The sequence below is a fragment of the Salvelinus fontinalis genome, chromosome 11, assembly GCF_029448725.1.
Source record: "Salvelinus fontinalis isolate EN_2023a chromosome 11, ASM2944872v1, whole genome shotgun sequence".
Lineage (NCBI taxonomy): Eukaryota > Metazoa > Chordata > Actinopteri > Salmoniformes > Salmonidae > Salvelinus > Salvelinus fontinalis.
The window spans coordinates 16,125,012-16,147,483 of NC_074675.1; the positions used below are offsets into that span (position 1 = coordinate 16,125,012).

The 22,472-nt window shown below is 43.0% G+C and overlaps 1 protein-coding gene across 7 annotated transcripts in view; it reads right to left on the reverse strand.

The window, feature by feature from the left end:
- sbf1 (SET binding factor 1) overlaps nucleotides 1–14,158 on the reverse strand; it is an 82,014-nt gene extending 67,856 nt beyond the window's left edge. For all 7 annotated transcript variants that reach the window (XM_055937672.1, XM_055937671.1, XM_055937670.1 and 4 more), the window contains exon 1: nucleotides 13,942–14,158. In XM_055937672.1, coding sequence (XP_055793647.1) covers nucleotides 13,942–13,996 — 55 coding nt within the window. In that variant the 5' untranslated portion in view covers nucleotides 13,997–14,158. The remainder of the gene's footprint in view (nucleotides 1–13,941) is intronic.
- Between the last annotated feature and the right edge of the window lie 8,314 nt (nucleotides 14,159–22,472).

A 22,472-nucleotide genomic window follows, 5' to 3' on the forward strand; every position in this document is an offset into this window, starting at 1 on the left:
ACAACTACTCCAAGTCTCAGAGCGAGTGATGTTTGAAACGCTATAGGCGCGCACCCCACTAACTAGCTAGCCATTTCACATCAGTTACACCAGCCTAATCTTGGGAGTTGATAGGCTTTTAGTCATAAACAGCTCAATGCTTGAAGCATTGCGAAGAGCTGCTGGCAATACGCACAAAAGAGCTGTTTGAATTAATGCTTACGAGCTAGCTGCTGCCTACCACCACTCAGTCAGACTGCTCTATCAAATCATAGACTTAATTATAACATAATAACACACAGAAATACGAGCCTACGGTCATTAATACGGTCAAATCCGGAAACTATCATCTCAAAAACGTTTATTCTTTCAGTGAAATACGGAACCGTTCCGTATTTTATCTAACGGGTGGCATCCATAAGTCTAAATATTCCTGTTACATTGCACAACCTTCAATGTTATGTCATAATTACGTAAAATTCTGGCAAATTAGTTTGCAACGAGCCAGGCGGCCCAAACTGTTGCATATACCCTGACTCTGCGTGCAATGAACGCAAGAGAAGTGACACAATTTCAACTGGTTAATATTGCCCACTAACCTGGATTTCTTTTAGCTAAATATGCAGGTTTAAAAATATATACTTCTGTGTATTGATTTTAAGAAAGGCATTGATGTTTATGGTTAGGTACATTCATGCAACGATTGTGCTTTTTTCGCAAATGCGCTTTGTTAAATCATCCCCCGTTTGGCGAAGTTGGCTGTCTTTGTTAGGAAGAAATAGTTCTCACAGTTTGCAACTAGCCAGGCGGCCCAAACTGCTGCATATACCCTGACTCAAGAGAAGTGACAATTTTCATAGTTAAATGAATGTATGAAAACTTGAAATCGGCCCTAATTAATCGGCCATTCCGATGAATCGGTCGACCTCTAGTACTAAGTATATCATTCATTTATTAATCAAAAAATGTAGCAACTGCAGATTACCCCTTTAAAGTGGCTGTTGCTATTGGTTTTGGCATTTACCTATGATTTTGCAACTGTTATTCTCAAAACCTACATTTTTGGTGAGCGGTGGCACAAGTAGGAGCCCTTGCATAATCCTTAGTTAATTCTCCCTGTAGGTGAAAGTTGAACCATTTAGAGTATGGTTGATGGGAAAAGAACAGGCCCTAGGCCCTGGAGGCACTATCAACATTTACAGAGAGGGTGCTAACTGCAAACACAAACAAAATTATGATTTGAAATATGAATCATAGCTACAGTTCTGGAGAGGCAGCTGGCAGCAGCATGTCAACATTAAAGTTAGGCCTACGCCTGGTGAAATTTTAACATGCAGATATTTTCATGAGTGAGGTTTGCAGGCCGTTGATCAGTAGGTCCCCCTGCGAGAGGCCCAGTGACACAGTGGAGGTGCAGTGAAACTATAAGCAGGCAATGTTTATTTTGATCCGTGGTCACAAGGTGAGGAAGTTAGCGGATGTTAGGTGTTGACCGGGTGGTTCTGCTCTTCCAGAGAAGAGGAAATGTCTCAGACAGTATTGTAGCGCTTCCCCTAGCATCACAAGGTAGAAGTAGCAACTAGACAGTACTGTAATGCTTCCCCTAGCATCACAAGGTAGAAGTAGCCACTCGACACCTGACGTGTTGGTAGCAGCCCTGACCATAGTTCTAAGTTCTTTAGAACTCACCCTTAGAAAGAAAGCTGACATGGAGATCGCCTGTATAGAGACCATAGTAACCTGAGTTCTCATTCCTGGTGCTAACTCCAGGGTACCCACAGGGACTGTGCAGGCTTTTGTTCCAGCATTGCACTAACACAACTGATTAAACTAATCATCAAAAGCCCAGTTGATTCATTGAATCAGGTCTGTTACAGGCAGGAACTCTCAAAACTGGGCTCTTGGGCCTAAATTAGATACGGTGAGAGACCCTGATTGTCTTGGCTCAGGCACAACTACGTGAGCTTATCAACAGTGAAACCTCAGCAGAGTGAGTCTGGGCCAACGTGGACAGTCAGGTAGACTAGACTTTAGTTGTCTCCTGGGTGACAGGTAACAGAGTAACAGAGTCTGATGTAAGAGCAGGGTTTCCTTGCAGAGCATTCAGACTGGAGAGTGACTGGAATGTGAACTGAGCCGGGCAACGTGAGGGAATGTCAGACACACTACTATCAGCGGGACCTGCTGTTGGGTAAAAACTACTGGAGGTGGAGAAAGAGAGGAAGGGGGTAGAAAGGTGGAGAAAGGTGAAAGGTAAGAAACTGGTGAAGCAGGGTCAGAGTTGAAGTTGGGAAGGAGTCCTATGCTGACAAGGTGCTGAGATGGCGGCCTTAGATCAGGGTTTCCCAAACTCGGTCCTAGGGCCCTAGCACCACACAGCTGAGTCAATTAATCAAAGCTTGATGATGAGTTGGTTATTTGAATCAGCTGTGTAGTGCTAGGGCAAAATCCAAAATGTGCAAGGGGGGGGCCTAGGACCGAGTTTGGGAAACCCTGTCTTAGATGACCATAGAGCCAGTGACAAACACCGAGTGATCTTGGAGGATATACAGTTGGAATAGTGACTGGCTGTAGACTGAAAATGGTAATGGTCTTGGATGGAGAGTTAAGGGTATTACTGCACTATTGGAGCTAGGAACGTAAGCATTTCGCTACACCCGCGATAACATCTACTAAATGTGATTGACCAATCAAATTAGATTTGATGGCAGGCTGATAACGGCTCTCTGTGTGTGTTGTGTTCTTGGCATCAGAACAGACAACAACTTCTCGCTTTCGTCTCCAAACCACCATGATATGACAGCTGGTTACCATGGTTACTGCAACCGACAGGTTAAATTAGCACACTGTGTGTCTGCATGGTGACAGGAGGAGCTGCTCTGGTGCCTGCCTTCACATTACATCCCTTATCCTTAGCACATAGGTCATTATTTTTATCTAATCTTCATAGTTTCACCATGATCAAATATGTTTCTACCAGATAAAAAAAAGACAGCAGGACACTAACAAGGTTAGCGTGATATGTTTACTGCACTGTGCAGCTCTGCATTTTTCAGGCTCCTGAGGCCAAACCACACATGGCCAGAGAAGTGGATCCATTACAGGCCCGATGCACAATGCACTCTTTCTCCCTCGCACACAGTATACTCAACACACATAAACACTATGATATCATTTTAAAGCCTATCACCACACCCACTCACACTGTCCTCTCTCTATGCTGCACACACACACGGTGTTGATGTCTAATATGAATGAGTGTGAGTCACTCTCTCTGATTAAAAGCAGCAGTACAGGCCCAGACCTCTACTTGGCTCAGAGACACTGGGTGGGATGCAATGTGACTGGTCACTGGAGAGTATGGCAATAAATAAATAGAATCCAAATGTCTAACATTTCATTTTCAGAACTTGAAAATAGTAGACAGCAGGGAAAAAAATAATCACTAGGCAAAAAAAGATTAACCCTATCCATTTTAAAGTGGTCTCTAGTAGCAACCAACACTGGCTTGCAGACAGACCAAAAGGGGGAAACCGCCATTGCCATGGTGAACATGAGGGTCATTTTCTTTGTGCAAAAAAACTCTTCAACAAACACATCCTTCCTGCTAAACTTATAGCCCCCTCCCCAAACCAAAAACACAGCCTTTCAAGGAGAGGAAATACTCAACTCTGAGAAAGAGAAAGAGAGAAAGAGAAAGAAAGAGAAAAAGAGAGAAAGAGCGAGAGAGACAGGTTGTGTCCCAAATGGCACCCTATGTAGGCAACCCAACATGCACGTCCTGGTCAAAAGTAGTGCACTACATAGTACACTACATGGTACCATTCAGACAAGAGAGATGTGGCCAACAAGTCTTCGCTTTAACTTCTCCCTTTTTGTTTTGCACCCAAAAAAATGGTCACTGTTCACCTCCAAATATGGTCGACGAATAAACATACTTTTTAAAAATGTACTCAGTTCCATTGCAGTCGTCTGAGCTTGTCTCTGCGGTCTGTTTCCTTCTCCTCCTACTCTACTACTTTCTGGCAATGTCCACCCACACATACACGTGTGAACTTTCCAATGAATCTAAGCACTGTGAAGTCAGAGGTCAGACTTTTTTTCTAATACCAAACTGCCTGATCTGTATCAGACTAGAGGTCGACCGATTATGATTTTTCAACGCCGATACCGATTATTGGGGGACAAAAAAGGCCGATACCAATTAATCGGCAGATTTTTATTTGAATTATCATACACACACACACACATATTTTGTAATAATGACAACTGCAACATTACTGAATGAACAATGAACACTTATTTTAACTTAATATAATACATAAATACACACACACACAGCTCTGAAGTGACAATGATACTGAAGAGTCTGCTTAGGAGACAAATACTCTCAAATGTTTGAATAAAAAAAGTTTAAGTTACCTGTGATGAATGTTGAAAACAAAAAACTGTTATTTCTATATGCAGGAAATTCTATTTTAATAATGGGCATGGTAAGAATTAACGACCAAAGTGCAAGTCATAATTCCCATGACACCTTTTTTTAGATTCACTTAAAATAAGGTCTGTGTTTGTGTTTCATGTAGGCTTACACCACCTTGCCAATTTTATAACTGTGTAGATATCCATAGGACAAGGTAACTCTGATTGGCTAAATATAAGCGAAGATAATTTTTTTTGTAGAGTGGATTTATGAAAATATGTTGACAAACGTTACCTTATCCTAGTGAGATATACACGGGTATCAAAACGTCGAGGCGGTTTAAGCCTGCACGAAACACAGACCTTATTTGAAGTAGATCAAGACATTCTCTATGGAAGACATGAACGGTAAAATAACGAAGGAACCCCTGTCAAGTTCAGCCGCAAGTTATTACAGGAATTATAACGCGTCGACTATTTCTCTCTAAACCATATACCTTTGACTAATCCGGAAACTATCACCTCGAAAACAAAACGTTTATTCCGTTCCGTATTTTATCTAACGGGTGGCATCCATGAGTCTAAATATTCCTGTTACATTGCACAACCTTCAATGTTGTCATAATTACGAAAAATTCTGGCAAGTTAGTTCGCAAAGAGCCAGGCGGCCCAAACTGTTGCATATACCCTGACTCTGCGTGCAAAGAACACAAGAGAAATGACAATTTCACCTGGTTAATATTGCCTGCTAACCTGGATTTCTTTTAGCTAAATATGCAGGTTTAAAAATATATACTTGTGTATTGATTTTAAGAAAGGCATTGATGTTTATGGTTAAGTACATATTGGAGCAATGACAGTCATTGATTGATTATTTTTTATAAGATAAGTTTAATGCTAGCTAGCAATTTACCTTAGCTTACTGCATTCGCGGCACAGGCAGGCTCCTCGTGGAGTGCAATGTAATTTGTTCAAGGTTTCAGGCTTGTTTCTTCCCAAACAAGGAAGAATTTTGAGTTTTGGTACAGGGAGTCAGAGTTGGAAATCAGTCTTGTGCGTGCCGACAGAGGATGCGCACTTGCTAATTTAGCTTTTCTATTGAACATACTTCTTTTAGTATGAAATATTATAGTTGAATTACATTTTAGGGTACCTGAGGACTAAATATAAATGTATTTTGACTTGTTTTAACTTCTTATGGCTTGGGGGCAGTATTTAGACATCTGGATGAGAAGCGTGCCCAAAGTAAACTGCCTGTTACTCAGGCCCAGAAGCTAGGATATGCATATAATGAATATGGTAGATTTGGATAGAAAACACTCTAAGGTTTCCAAAACTGTTAAAATAATGTCTGTGCGTATAACAGAACTGATATGGTAGGCAAAAACCTGAAGAAAATCCATCCAGGAAGTGGGATCTTTTTTTTTTTATGTTGGTACTTTTCAATTGAATGCCTATAGAGTATTTACTGGGTTAGGACCCAGATTGCAGTTCCTATTGCTTCGACTAGATGTCAACAGTCTTTAGACATTGTTTCAGACTTGTTTTCTGAAAAATGAAGAAGAATGAGACCTTTCTGTCAGTGGACTGAGGAAGAATGCAGAGCTGGTTTGCGCGCGTGACCGAGTGCGCGCCCATCGTTGTTTTTCCTTTCTATTGAATACGCTATTGTCCGGTTGAAATATTATAGATTATTTAGACAATTGACAACCTGAGGATCAATTATAAACATCGTTTGACATGTTTCGACGAACTTTACCGGTACTATTAGGATGTATTCGTCTGCATGTTTTGACCGCCTTTGAGCCAGTGGATTACTGAACAAAACGCACCAACAATACTGAGTTTTTGGTATATAAAGAGGGACTTTATCAACACAACTAACATTTGTGTAGCTGGGACTCGTGACTGCAACCATATGAAGTTCTTCAAAGGTAAGTGATTAATTTTATCGCTATTTCTGACTTTTGTAATTCCTTTATTTGGTTGTGAAATGTTTGTATGCTTTTGTAAGTGGGGCGCTGTCCTCAGATAATCGCATGGTATGCTTTCGCCGTAAAGCCTTTTTGAAATCTGACAACGCGGCTGGATTAACAAGAAGTTCATCTTTAAACCGATGTATAACACTTGTATTTTTTATGAATGTTTATTATGACTATTTCTGTATTTTGAATTTGGCGCTCTGCAATTTCACCAGATGTTGTCGAGGTGGGTCGCTAGCAGAACGCCTGCGCCAGAGAGGTTAACAAAGTTTAGCGGTATCTTTTTGGATTCCTTTCTCTGCATGTTGAACGAGTGGATTACTCAAATCGATGGCGCCAACTAAACAGACTTTTTGGGATATAAATTAGAATTTTATCAAACAAAACGACTGTGCATGTTGTAGCTGGGACCCGTGGGATTGCAAATCAGAGGAAGATTTTCAAAAAGTAAGTAAATATTTCATCGCCATTTGTGATTTTACGAAGCCTGTGCTGGTTGAAAAATACTTTGATGTGGGCCGCCGTCCTCAAACAATCGCATGGCATGCTTTCACTGTAAAGCCTATTGTAAATCGGACAATGCAGTTAGATTAACAAGAATCTAAGCTTTTAACCGATATAAGACACTTGTATGTACCAAGATGTTTAATACCCATAAAAATTATTATTTATTTGAATTGTGCCCCCTCCAATTTCCCCAGAAGTTGTCGACAGGTGTCCCGCTCACAGGACGCCTAGCCCTAAATTAACAGAGAACAGAGCGACTATGGGGAGATCTGTTACACAGGGCATTGACCACGGAGATTGACCACAACAGACAGAAGGCCTATGGATTAATGACCATGCAGTAGTCTCCCAATGAGTGGGACAGGGGTGGGTGGCTCAGAAAATTCAAACAATAGATTTACAGCAAACAAACCCCTCTCCCTACACTTCACTTAAAGCAAGTCAACTGAGGGATAGAAGATTCACTCACTAGGGCTAGGAATTGCCAGGGACCTCACGATACGATATTATCACTAAATAGGTGCCGATGCGATATGTATTGCAATTCTCACAATTCTATTGTATTGAGGTCTACGATGTGAAGTCGTTTGTGGTGACGAAGGGCACGATATAGCATCCATAACAATATTGCGATATGTAACTATAGGGCTGGGCGATATGGCAAATAAATGATCAAGATATCTATATATTTTTTCATTCGATAACGATAATTAGCGTTGGGCCAGTAACCGAAAGGATGCAAGATCGAATCCCTGAGCTGACAAGGTAAAAATCTGTCCTCTACCCCTGAACAAGGCAGTTAACCCACTGTTCCCCGATAGGCCGTCATTGTAAATAAGAAGTTGTTCTTAACTAACTTGCCTAGTTAAATAAAGGTTACATTGTTTTATAATTATGTGAGTTACACATAAAATTATACTTTAAAGGAAAATTGTTCCATGTTTGCGGCCAGGGAGCACATACCCGGGGTCAATTAAATTTATAAGCATCTTGAAACCTTCCTTTTCGACTGTGCTGATTGGTAGCATGTCCAATGCGATGCATAATAGCATTTGTGATGTCTTTGTCTTTTCGATGTTTGCTTGTAGGGCAAAAACGCTGTAAGTGTTGATTGCTTCGGGCAAACATCCCTAGATTGGCTGGTGCTTGAGGGGCGTTTAAAAATACCATGGCGCAAACGCAAACTTCCTGCATGTTCCAAAGAGTGATTTTGCTTCAGATGTTGAAAAAGGTTTGTCATATTACCAGACTTCGTAGCCACCTGTCTACGGCACAATTTGCACCAAACATTGCTCTGCTCTCTGTCGGACTTCAAAAAACCAAACCACTTCCAAATTACTGAAACTGTTTAACCCTTTTAAATCGATAATTTCTTCATTGGAAGCTATTTTTTTCCCCCATGGCTATCACTGCCACTGTTTTCACCTACATCACCCATTTTTTGTGGTTAATAGTGGCTACTCCATCACTCGAGGTGCTAAGTGTTTTTTTGTGGGCATATACCTATCCACGTGCATAGTCACTTCTCTCATCATTACCGCTTACATTACATGGAGACGTGCAAATTCACGAGCATCATGCTCTCTCCCTCCTCTGTGTAAAGAAATTTGACTGCAACCAAACACAGCACACACAAATTGTACCAGGAGGCAAGAAAGAAAAGACTGCATTTCCCTGTCATCGCTCGCTTTGTGACTGACAGGCGCCTATCCTATCAATAGATCACTAGAAGATGCAGATCTTTCATTCTAGCAGGCGATGGTTTGACGGACCAGAGAATTGAAACTTAAATGAAAAAGTAGCCTACTTAATAAAGAGGCAACAGTAAACAGGTCGTCCCCCACGAATGATGCAACGGCCCCCTTCGGGACAATCCTTGTAATTTGGTAAATGACAAATCTCTATGGCATGATGCATCATTCATTGGGTACTAGTCTGGAAAATATTGCGTCGAGAGACCTTTGTCCATGGATGCCACATATCAAGTTAGGTGCAGATCAGTCATTAGGTGCCAGAAGAGTAGTGTTAAGTGTTTTACAAGAAATTCTGAACCATAATGGCAGACCTTATGGGACATTGGGATAAATTTGTTCCTTGTGAGGAGAAGGACATCTGTACCAAATTTCATGACTTTAGGTCCAACAGGGTGTGACCTTTCAAAGTTTGCATTTTCAATATCGTTATAGCGCCACCATCTGGCAAATGAGTGTAATTTTGTAAATGCCATATCTCTATGGCAAGACGCATCATTCACCAAGTTTCGTCAAAATCGTGTCAACGCTGTCAGCTATCACGTGTGACTAACGTACGGACAAACAGCCGGCTGAAAATGAGTCTGTAACCGGCTGATTAGCCGACGGCCGGCGCTACTGGAAAATGCTGCCTAGTACAGACAGGTACAGAGACACAGACAAAAGAGCCAGTGGACCACACTTTGAGGAACACAGACATTTGCATACTAATAGACAATCATATCTGGAGTGACCTACAAGGACGGGTGCATACAAAAAACAGCAGGGTGGGGGGTGAACAACACACAGTAATAATATGGAACCCAGAAATCAAACAGCTTTCCCTGGGAGAGGGAAGGGGGTGGGGTTGACAACTGTTAAACATCTTTTTTTTTTAAATGTAATCATCCATTCACCAGAGATGAATAACCATCCAATCAGGAGCAACCTTTTCCTGCCCAGGACCAATCAGCATTGCTTCCTCTGTTCCTTTCAACGAATCAGATGCTGTGTGCGGGATTAGGCCAAACACAGTGGGACACCAGATTATAATTCCTTTCTTTGATGGCAACGATGAAGAAGGGGGGGGGGGTTGGGGGGGGGGGGGTCTTGATCATAGATAAACTGTACTGGCCTAACATACAAACTAGTACCACCGCTGATATACCCTGGGGGGGATTGGAACGATTACTCCTCTAATCCCAGGCTGACTGGGAACAGGATTGCCCCAGTCCTGCCCTGAGGGGGTAACGGCAGGAGGAGAGGAAGGGTGAGGGGGATCAATTCTCCAAATTCCATGGAAGACCATCAAAGCAAAGCAGGGCTGGGAATTGCGAAGGACCTGACGACAGAATAGTATCACAATATTTAGGTGCCAATACAATATGTAATGCGATTCTAAACAATTGACTCCCTATTTAAAAAGAAGATTGAGAACAAGCTATGAAGGAAAAATACTGGAGTATTGGTGCAGGTACAGCCTACTAGCGCAAAAATAATAGTGTGAAATTTGCAAAGCAATACGATGTATCGTCAAATAATTTCCCAATATTTTTATTTTATTTCACCAGGTAGGCTAGTTGAGAACAAGTTCTCATTTGCAACTGCGACCTGGCAATATGTTTATATGCAATATGTAACTGTATCCATTTTTATCCCCATCACTAGCTTCTAGAAGTGGGTCACTGAGGTCAGGCTGCAGGGCCCTGGGGCACTCGTCTGCCTCCTGAATAAGGAGCATTCATTACAGCAGACAGACAGCGATGAAACAGTCACACGCACACACGCACACACAGCCCCTGGCTGGGGCAGGGACATAAACAAAAGTCCTTCACTAGAAGAGCAGTAGGCTTACATCCAGGTCAGAGCAGGGACCAGAGAGCCACTTTACATCATGTCTGCAGGGAGAGAAGTATCCGGCACAAGCCCTGAGAGACACCAGACCAGCCAGTATTCAGTATAGCTTCACACTGAGACAAGCAGTGTCCGTTTACAGCCTAACAGACAGGGAAGCAGTAACGTTACCAAGATACCATGGCATGACGAGTCCCATGGTAGAGACATTCCGACACACACACACACACACACACACACACACAGAGAGCTCTGTCCCCCTTCCAGCAGCACCCCCGTCCCCTATGAAAGACAGATTGTGAAGTCTATTTCTGGAGGTCCTGAGTGGCTGCACCCTGGCCTGCTCTAGAACCAGGGAGGAAGTGGTAGCCCACAGATCGAGACGAGAGGAGTGCTGGCAAGATCCTAACACTCCTCTCTCTCTCGTGTCCTTTTCCGCTGCATTGGTTGTTGTGGTGTTTCAGTCTCACTCTGGCGGTCTCTAAATGTAAAGCTAATTCAAATCGTCCAGCAAAACATAGGCATATCTATGCACCTGACCTAAAGAAGCAGTGGGTGAATCTCCTGGCTGTCAATGACAAGAAAGCTGCTCACTTGTCGCTGATAGGTATTTCGTTTTATAATGAATTGGACAACACTACAGTAGGTGGCATTCTTCATGCTTCTCTCCTCTATACAGATCTGTATACCTCTAGCTGGGCTGCATGCTGTTGTAAAGGGAGCGGAGTCACAGTGCTGAGCTCTGGTCCAGGCTCTCTCACTGTGCCAGAGTTGTCACTCCTGGGTGAAAAACAACTGCTGTGCATTCTGTCTAGTCCCCCACTGCTGCATACACAAACAGTAACACTCCTCCAACTGCCTGGGAGGGAGGTAGAAAAGGGGTCAGAACAGAGAGCAGTGTGTGTTGCGGCTGATCATGGAATGAGGCCCTTGGCTTCTACAAAATTACATACAGCTCCGCACCCACATGAGAACACCCCCCCAGTTTTCATAGAACACAGACACACAACAGAGGGACAATCTGGATTCTCGCTCTAAACATATCTCCCAAGAGTCCTCCCTCCTATTTCCTGTTTGGGCCGGGAGTCCCGCGGACGGAGTATCCGATTCGCCGCAGTGTTCTCAGCACAAAAGGGGACGGCTGTCAAAACACACAAGAAACCCCAGTCAGGCTGACCACACCCTGGCCATCTTGGCTCCCCATGTGAAGTCTATCTGATCATGAGAGTTTGGGTTGAGCACAACTATCAGGCTACCTGACACCTTAGTGACTAATGGGGTGTGTGAATGGGAGCTGTTGGCAGTGGTCATCAGGGCAGGGGCGTGCCCTACAACCACAACATTGACTGTAAACAGTACAGTAGCAAAACCTGCCCCACAGGGTGCAGAGAGGTTTTGTTTCTCTTGATATCCTCTTCTAATAAGTCAACTGATGAATGCTTTACATTGTACACTGTCGACTCTAATTCTAAGCGTGGTCACATACAATTAAAAGGATGGGTGTATGCAGGTAAAAGCTTTTCTCCATCACTGAATGTTATGTTGATGATGTAATCACACAGGAAGCATCTTCTCTAGAAATACAGGGATGTTTCAACAACTCAGACGGTGGAAGTAACTTGCAAACACAGATGCGCTCACACACCCAACCTGTTAGTCAGCAGTTGTGAAACATTCCAGGCCTGTTTAAATGTGTGTCAGTCAAAACACAGATGAAGCCACACCTCCACACCTGTGCTTTCAGGACATGGCAGGACAACAGCTCTGTCAAAATGTCAGAGAGCACCAAGCTTTCTCTGGTATGCGAGAATGATGTCAGAAGACAATGTCATTGCCCTTGGGAGCATGCATCAGCCTAACAGAATAAAGAGTATCAAACTGGAGTATCGATCTGATTGCAGAAGAGTGGATATCCTCTTTAGGTAATGAGTATGGGGTCAGTGTTCAGGAACAGGGGGTAAGACTAAAATAAGCTAGTGTTGCTGAAAATTAAAATGCATACTTTAAAGAATAAAGTGTCAGATGCATATGTTGCAGCAAGTTATTTACTATGCATGTATATATTAAGCATTGGGCTGCTGTAAAAGGGTTTCAACAACAGACAAATCATAATCCCAGAGTCTTGTTTCTTTATTGGGTACGGAGGCCTCGTTTCTCCTTGATCACCTCAGCTCTTGGGGTTTTACTGTCTGCTTCCCAGATGCTTTACAGGCCTAGTCTGCATTCAGCAGCACGAACAGCAGGGTAGATACAGGAAGGAAAGACATTCTGCAGTCAATTCTGCAACGTCCACATCATAACATCCTGCCACTCAACCTTGCAGGGATTGGCCCCCTTCAAAGACAGACATGCATTAAATGTATGCAAAGAAAAACAAAATGTTCATTGTCCAACCTCAATTTTCCAACCAAGAAATAAGTACACAAGCCAGTTATCGCTTGATTTTAGACGCAGAGGACTTGTCATGCTACTATGTTAATGCATGCTCCATCTAAATAAGTCATTAACAGAATCCATTCTATAAATAAAAGACGTTACAAGTTTCCAAATAGCTTAATATATTCATCGGATAAAGCGGCTTTAATATTTCATGGTTTACAGGCCATTATACCGCACAGATCTAGGACACCGCACAAACCCGGGGGAGCGTCAGATAACAGTCCCAAACGCTCAGCGTCCGAAACAACACAACAGGAAGAAAACTGAGCATCTACTGGGCTCCGTTCCGGCCGCTCTGGTTCAAGTGGCTTGGGGAGGGGCAAAGGCATTCTAGGTTAGTCCACAAACAAAAAGAGACCGAGAAAACAACCAACAATACTTTCATTTCTAAACCATACGTTAGTTGTTCACAAGCATTGGCAGTAAAAATAGTACGTTTATCAAGCAAAGATCTGTTTTGCTTCTCAGAATGACCAACTGGTCCTTTTAATTTCGACCTCATCATGTAAAATCTCGACACGAATGTGTGACGTTTGCTTTACTAGCTCATTCGTGTTAGCTTGGCGAGATGTGACAGAAAATGGTTTGCTTTAGTTAAACAAGTTGATTTAATAAATCCGTATTAACTAGAGGTCTACTCTAACCAACGCCGCCAACACGTCGTTAGCTAGTAAGCTAACAAGAATCCTTCACCAAGCTAGTTAGCTTGCAATTTCACTTCAGTTATTCGTTAGCTAGATATGACTATGAAAATGACGAATGACAGCAAAAAAAATGGAATGCAGACATTCACTCAAACTCTTTCCTCGTGGTTTGAAATGACATCAGACGAGAGGCCTTTGACATCCGCGATTTGTAGTTCAGTGCCCTGCCGTATAAGACACCCCACAGCTGTGGGACGCCGTTTTGTCCCGGCCCGTCCCAGCCTCCCTTTCCTCCGCCTCCTCCTGTTTACTAGGGCTGAACCGCGGCTAATACGCCAGCATTAGCTAGCTAGCACTTAAGAAAATAGCTAGCCCAAAACTCACCTCTCTTATCGAGGTCGTAACCGACCACCACGAAGTAGTCGGCGAGCCTGGCCATCTCGGAGTTCACGGAGACAGGCCTTTATTGCGGTATCCTTTCCCTTTACCGTCGATATTCCATTCAGATTCTGTTGGCGAAAGACACATCACGGGCAACAGAAGCATCCTTCCTGCTGTATCCTGCCGCCATACTGTCAGTATGCCTTGCGCTGACAGCGAAGTGTGATGAGTCTGCGCACTGGGTTACAGGGAGGGGCGCAGGGCAAGAATGTCCCACGACGTCCCATTAATGAATGTAGTTGAGTGTAGCTCTCTTGCAAAAAAACTATAACCACTATTGCCTAGAAATGCAACGCGTTGCTAACTAGATGCTGACAATTATCTTACTGTGAAAACATGCAATATTTGCGGTAGAATGATTCTGAACAATTAGTGTATTTAGCATGCATCAATAACATCTTGGCTACAGGGCATGGTACTTGGGAAACCTTATGTAGTCTACCAATGCACATCAACATATCAAATAAACACGTTAAAACAAGTCTTTGACAGCCCAAGTTGACTTTTTACAGTGAACATGACAACACTGTATCATAACCTTTCTGTGCACTCACTGTCAATCTTTTGGTTATCTAAACTAGAGACCATATCTTCCTCATATCTGTCACAAGTGTTCCCCAGCCCACATGTCATTGCTGAAATTACTCTGGAATCAGAGGGTCTGCCAGAACTGATCAGAGGACAGCCCACAGGAATGCCTGCTTTCGCAGTGTGTGTGTGTGGTCAAAACAGATGGTAGCCCATATAGTTGAAATGTAATCTTGGCCTATACAGAAAATAATCGGTATTAAATAGGATTTAAACATTTTCAGTTTTACCCAGTATGCTTGTATGAGAGAGAAAGATTAAATAGAACATCACCTCTGTGTGCAGTTGAATAGCCAGTGTGATCCTAACCACAAGCGTCACTCGCATCGTCTCCTCATGATCGCCTGAACAGAACTAAAGTACCTGTTACATAATACATTCATACCCATGTCAAATTCCAGAGTAAAACTGCAGAGCACTTAACATTGTTACATGACATTTATCCATCCTCTGAAACAGAGGCCCAGTTTCGTGCAGCCTGCTGTCCTTGGCTGCTGGCACCTTAACGCCACTGAGAAAATTCCAACACTTCCTGCACTGTGACCTTTGACTCAAAGTACTTAACACTCCAGGATTAAAAACCAGGCATGGCTCTTAAGCATTTTTGTCTTTTGTTTTTGTTTTTTATAGCCTTCTCTCTTACTGCACTTGGTATCCCCCCTTGACTTAGAATGATAGACTGTCACTGTGGGTGGTTGGCAAAAAAAATGTATGTCAAGAAACAACCCCTATACCTTCCCCCTTCAGTGAGCACAGTGTCAACCCGATAGCATATACTGTAGATAAATCATTGTTGACAATAGAGTGATGCTATTTCCCTATGCCTGTAGTGAGTCAGGTCAAGGCGGATGGTCTATGCTTCTTACAGCTGACGGGACACATGGCCTTGAACTTCACTTGACAAACTGCCAGTAGGAAGGAGGGAGGGAAACACACAAGATCCATCTCCTTGGCTCTCCTGGTTGAGCACTAGGCTGTAAGGTAGCAATATTCACTGCCCTGTTAACTGCAGTAACCCTGCTGGTGCTTAAATAAAGGTGTTGTAGATACAGAGATACCTGAGAGAACGACCTAGAGCCTTCTGGCCTTAGTGGATACACTGATCAAGTTCCCCCACAATGCCTTGAGAAAGACAAATCAAATCATATTAAATTGTATTTGTCACCTGTTTGCATTGTGCCAAATTCAACAGGTATAGACCTTACAGTGAAATGCTTACTTACATTCCCTTAACCAACAATACAGTTTTAAGAAAAATAAGTGGTAAGTAAAAAATAGATAAGTAAAACATTTGAAATTAAAATAACAAATAATTAAAGAGCAGCAGTAAATATCAATAGCGAGGCTATATACAGGGGGTACCAGTACAGAGTCAATGTGCGGGGGCACCGGTTAGTCGAGGTAATTGAGGTAATATGTACATGTAGGTAGAGGTAAAGTGACTATGCATGGATAATAAACAGTAGCAGCAGCGTAAAAATGGGGGTGGGAACAATGCAAATAGTCTAGGTAGCCATTTGATTAGCTGTTCAGGAGTCTTTTGGCTTGGGGGTAGAAGCTGTTAAGAGTATTTTGGACCTAGACTTAGCGCTCCGTTACCGCTTGCCGTGCGGTAGCAGAGAGAACAATCTATGACTAGGGTGGCTGGAGTCTGACAATTTTTAGGGCCTTCCTCTGACAATGCCTGGTATAGAGGTCCTGGGTGGCAGGAAGCTTGGCCCAGTGATGTACTGGGCCGTAGGCACTACCCTCTGTTGTGCCTTGCGGTCGGAAGCCGAGCAGTTGCCATACCAGGCAGTGATGTAACCAGTCAGGATGCTCTCAATGGTGCAGCTGTAGAACTTTTTGAGGATCTGAAAGCCCATTCAAAATGGTCCAAATTTTCAATCTCCTGAGGGGAATAGGCTTTGTCGTGCCCTCTTCACGACTGTCTTGGTGTGTTTGGACCATGATAGTTTGTTGTTGATGTGGACATCAAGGAACTTGAAGCTCTCAACCTGCTCCACTACAGCCCCATCGATGAGAATGGGGGCGTGCTCGGTCCTCCTTTTCCTGTAATCCAAACTAATGAAGTCGTCCGTTGCAGCTGTTTCATCTCCACATCCAGTTCCAGTTCCCCTCTGAAGACGACCCAGCCCAGCGCTGCTGACATTCTGGTCCTTCTCACCGCTCATGTGTGTCTCCCCTGTTAGGAGCATCCATGCCCTGGGTAGACATAGCACAGATAGCAATATCTCAGATTGGTATACATACACTGTTATTAAGTTGTGTGTTGATAATATTACTAAGCAAAATTATTAAGTTAATATTTTGAGTTACATTTGAAAGCTCCATTAGCGTGTGAAAACAGACTTTTAAGCAGAGCGAATTGGCTACAGTATTTGTTCCTGATCTCAGTTCCTACATCGATTACTATTGTCAAACAGAGAAAAAGACAGAGACAGAAACCGCGACAGAGAGGGCCAGCTCCTCCTGTCACTGATTCTCTGTAAGTCATGACAGACAGCCCACTCAAAACACAAAGAGAAGAACTGTCAGGCCGGATGAGACGAGTCACCTGACTTCCTGCCAACAAACCAACAGACAGGAAGTGGGTTGAAGGCCTCTTGCAAATCATAGCTCTCGTGAGGCGTCAAGCGTTCAATTGCTCATCCTCTGAGATAAAGCAAGCGTGAAAATGTCCTTAATGAGAACAAGAAGAGTAGCAATCAAAAAGTTTCACTTCCCCAAGTGTCTCAAACTGTACTGTATCTGACAATAGAAGTGAAAAGGGGAACTGTTTTATGATTTGCTGGTAGTCTGGTAAAGGTAAAATCTGGTCTATATATACTGCAGTGCTGCCACTGTGGAAGGAAGAGAGATAGTTCAGGATGTCAATCCAACTGACGTCTATAGTGCTGCAATAATACAGAATGTTTCCTCTCAAGGAGGCAGATACCATCTAAGCATGCATAAACACAATAGTAATTGAGCCTATGATGTTAATCTGCCGTGGGAATTTACTCTTTCAGAAAACAAACCAAATGCAAGTGTTGGACAGACTGAGGCCTGTATGAAGAGGTCATTGGACCAGTCTGTGGTTGATAGGAGAGGCCCTGACCCAGGCGGCAAGGCTCAGCCTCCTCACTACTTCCCTGGGGTCAGCGATCCACAGAGTCCCCATTGTACCCAGGTGCCTGGATCACGCACACACCCGCAGGCGATGGGAAATGTAGCAAAGGGCTTTGTGTACAGTAAACTCTATATTCCTGCTCTGTAACTATTAGTGTTTTCACTCATAACATAGAAAAAGCTTCAAGGCTGGTAGAGATGTCAGAGATCTCTCTCCTGAGCTCTCTGGTGCAAGAACTCTTCTGTTCATTTATTTACAGTGAATTAGAGGTCACATGAATTTACTGTATATAAAAAAATATTATAAGCAAGTTGTATTTAGAAAATTCCTGTCCATTCAAGGAATTGAAAGAAACTTAACACCTGCCCATGGTCGTTGCCAGGTCTGTAAGTAAATGTATTAATGAACCAAGCATGCCTCTGAGAGAATGCATGAGGTAGGTTAACTGCAGTAGGTTTAACCTTATTTTATTCTACACTGAGTATACCAAAAATTAGGAACACCTTCCTAATATTGAGTTGCCCTTTTGTCCTCAGAACAGCCTACAGCCTAAATTTGTCTGGGCATGGACTCTACAAGGTGTCGAAAGCATTCCACAGGGATGCTGGCCCATGTTGACTCTAATGCTTCCCACAGTTGTGTCAAATTGGCTGGATGTCCTTTGGGTGGTGGACCATTCTTGATACACACAGGAAACTTGAGTGTGAAAAACCCAGCAGCGTTGCAGTTCTTGACACAAATCGGTGTGCCTAGCACCTACTATCGTAACCCGTTCAAAGGCACTTAATTGTTTTGTCTTGCCCATTCACCCTCTGAATGGCTGCCACGGCTGTCTTCCTCTTCTTCCTCTGAAGAGGTGTAGCAAGGATCAGACCAATACGCAGCGTGGTAGGTGTCCGTGTTTTAATATGGAAAACTGATCATGAACACAAATTCAAAAACGTGAACAAACCGAAACAGTCCCGTGTGGCACAAACACTGACACAGGAAACAATCACCCACAAAATACCCAAAGAACATGGCTGCCTAAATATGGTTCCCAGTCAGAGCCAACGATAAACACCTGCCTCTAATCTAGGCAACCATAGACTTACATAAACACCTATAATGAACACAACCCCATAACTCTACAAAAAAAACCTAGACAGTACAAACACCCTAGACGAGACAAAAACACACAAACCACCCTCGTCACACCCTGACCTAACCAAAATAATAAGGAGAACAAAGATAACTAAGGCCAGGGCGTGACAATGGCAGACACACATAATCCATGTCGCAATTGTCTCAAGGCTTAATAATCTTCTTTAACCTGTCTCCTCCCCTTTATACTTAACAGGTGACATTAATAAGGGATTATAGGTTTCACCTGGATTCACCTGGTCAGTCTATATCATGGAAAGAGCAGGTGTTCTTAATGTTTTGTAAACTCAGTGTACATAGCCATGATACTATCATCAATCTTTTATTTGTTTGGCTATTTGATACTGTGATCTCCTGTTCTCCTGCCGCCAGTTAAAAAGGGCCCAGTCAGGCGCTGTCAGTTCTGGAAGCACCACTATTGTCTGCCTCCACTGTCCCGTCTAGCAACAAGCACCCCGTCTGTGCTAACATCTTTCACCACACAGAGGAGTGATCCCTCATTTGCCCATGAAGTGGGCACACTGGGCAAAACCCTAACTCAATCAGGCCATCTCCTCCAACCCCCCGTCACCTTCGGCCCCTCGCTGGTAACAAGAGCCATGCAAACAAACTTGACTGTGAGCTGTCAGAGAGACAACTAGCCACGCAAACAATCTTGGTTGTGCCCCAATCCCCTACAAACTAGCGATGTAAACAAATTTGATTGGGGGAGCCACTGTGCCAGTGAGCACACAGGGGAGACGGAGATGCTCATCCCAATGGGAAAGACCATGTCTCCAAAATGATTTCTCACAGAGGATTTAATGGTGCCTCAGACTTGGGGTTCAAGATTCTGCTTGACATTACAAAAAGTCCAAATTTGATTCAGTTTGTTTTCTTGTGTTTTAAAAAATGCTGACAAATTATGTTTATCTTCTATCTGGGACATAATTTGGTCTGTCCCCAGCCCCATTGGAGGTCAAAGCCTTTGTGTTTGGCAAAGCTCCACTGGGCTCAGCTATGTGTGCCTCTGCAGCTGGCCTCAGTAACTGTCCTCTGCTGTAGAACATTCGACTGATAGGAGGTTCACTAGGGGGCAGCAATTGTAAGATAACCAGACACAGTGAGGTTCCTGGTACTGTGCAGACGCTCACAAACAGTGAACTGCACTGTAACTATTCCTACTTTATTGACTCTGTCAGGGTACTGACACAGAACCCCTCCACAGGTTTCTTGGGCTCAGTGCTAGTAAATAACACTCAACCTGTCTTCATCATAAGGGAGGTTTCTGAGTCAAAGGTGAACAAGGTGATTAGCTCACTAAAGAACTCTAAAGCCAAAGATGTGTTTGGGCTGGACTCTACCTTTCTTAAAAACTACAGAGAGTCACTCATTGGCCCCATTACTAAGGTCACCAACACATCTATTGGTCTTGGGGTGTTTCCAAGGGCATGGTAGTCAGCCATAATAACGACCATCTTTAAATCGGGCGACCCTGCTGAGTGAGTAACTACAGGCCCATTAGTATACTTCCTGTGGTGTCAAAGGTTGTTGAAAAGTGTGTAGCAGAACAACTGATTGCCCACCTCAACAACAGCCCCTTCACATTACACTCCATGCAGTTTGGCTTCAGAGAGAAACACTCCACAGAAATGGCCAACTGCTTTCTTCTGGAAAATGTGAAGTCCAAGATGGACAAAGGGGGCGTTGTTGGGGCTGTGTTTCTGGACCTAAGGAAGGCTTTTGATACTGTTAACCATGAGATTCTCATCACAAAATTGTCCAAGTTCAACTTTTCCCCCGATGCCTTGAGATGGATGAAATCATACCTTGAAGGCAGAACTCAGTGTGTCAGAGTGAGCAATGAGCTGTCGCCCACTCTTATCTATGATGTGGGCGTGCCCCAAGGGTCAATACTGGGGCCCCTCCTGTTCAGCCTGTACATTAATAATCTGCCTTCTGTCTGTACTGGGTCTGAAGTTCAAATGTATGCAGATGATACAGTGATATATGTACATGCAAAGAGCAAACAACAAGCTGCACAAGAACTCACTACTGTAATGGTCCAGGTTACAAAGTGGCTCAGTGACTCGTGTTTGCATCTCAATGTGAAAAAAACTGTTTCCATGTTCTTCACAAAGAGGGCAACAGATGCTACTGAGCCAGATGTCTATGTGTCAAGGGAGAAGCTCCAGGTGGTATCTGATTTTAAGTACCTTGGCATCATACTTGATTCCAACTTCTCTTTTAAAAAAGCATGTGAAAAAGGTAATTCAGATCAAACTAGCTTATTTCCGATTTATAAGAAATTGTTTGACTACAGAGGAATCAAAACTGTACTTCAAATCTATGATACTCCCCCACTTAACATACTGCTTGACTAGTTGGGCCCAAGCTTGCTGTACAACATTAAAACCTATTCAGTCTGTCTACAAACAGGCTCTCAAAGTGCTTGATAGGAAGGAAGCCCAATAGCCATCATCACTGTTACATCCTCAGAATGCATGAGCTCCTGAGTTGGGAAAATCTTGTACAATACACCGACGCATGTCTTATATTCAAGATCCTAAATGGCCTGCCTCCCCCTCCACTCAGTATTTTTGTTAAACAGAAAACCCAAACATATGGCAGCAGATCCACAAGGTCTGCCATGAGAGGTGACTGTATAGTTCCCTTAAGGAAAAGCACCTTTAGTAAATCCGCTTTCTCTGTGAGAGCTTCCCATGTCTGGAATACACGCCATCAGACACACATAATTGCACCACATATCACACTTTCACAAAATGCATGAAGACATGGCTAAAGGTCAATCAGATTTGTGAACATAATCCCTAGCTGTGTATTGCCGCTTTCCATGTTGTCTGTTGTCTGTAACTTGTGAGGTGTGGAAACACTTTGTTGCTTTTATGAATTTTGTCTTGCTGCTTTTTGTTCTATGTTGCTCTGTCTGTATGCTACGTCTTGCGTGTCCTATGTTGCTCTGTCTGTATGCTATGTCTTGCTTGTCCTATGTTGCTCTGTGTGTGCTCACTGCTCAATGATTGTCTATATTGTAATTGTTTTTAATAACCTGCCCAGGGACTGCAGTTGAAAAAACCTGACACGTTGATTAATGTGCACTGTCCCTGTAAAAATAAAATAAAATAAACTCAAACTAAGTGAAATGACAGAAAAAGCAGGAAGTAAATTAATATATGAGTAAATTGATGGATGAATGAATAGATGCACATGGAATTTTTGGAAGATGGAATAAAGTAGAAATTAATATTTGAGAAATCATTCTTGAGTTATGATCGTTGCTGTGTAAGGAAGAAAAGCAGGTATTGGGTAAAACACTAATTGAATCAAAGTTGTTTCCTCGTCATTTCAATGAAATTATGTTGACCCAACGTGGAATAGACGTTGAATTGATGTCTGTGCCTAGTGGGTTATACTGTAACTAGTACATACGGAAAAGGAAGTACTATATCCGTAGAAAATATTTTTAGGGATCTATCAAGAGGTTTTCTCAGAAACAGGGGGGAACTTTTGGACTCTGGGAAACTCCATAAATCTTCTCCCAGCCCACAGGTGTTGTTTGTTTGTGTGCACATCTTCTCCGCCAATTGAATGCACATTACTGGTACTAAAATGATTAAGCTGTTTCGCAACG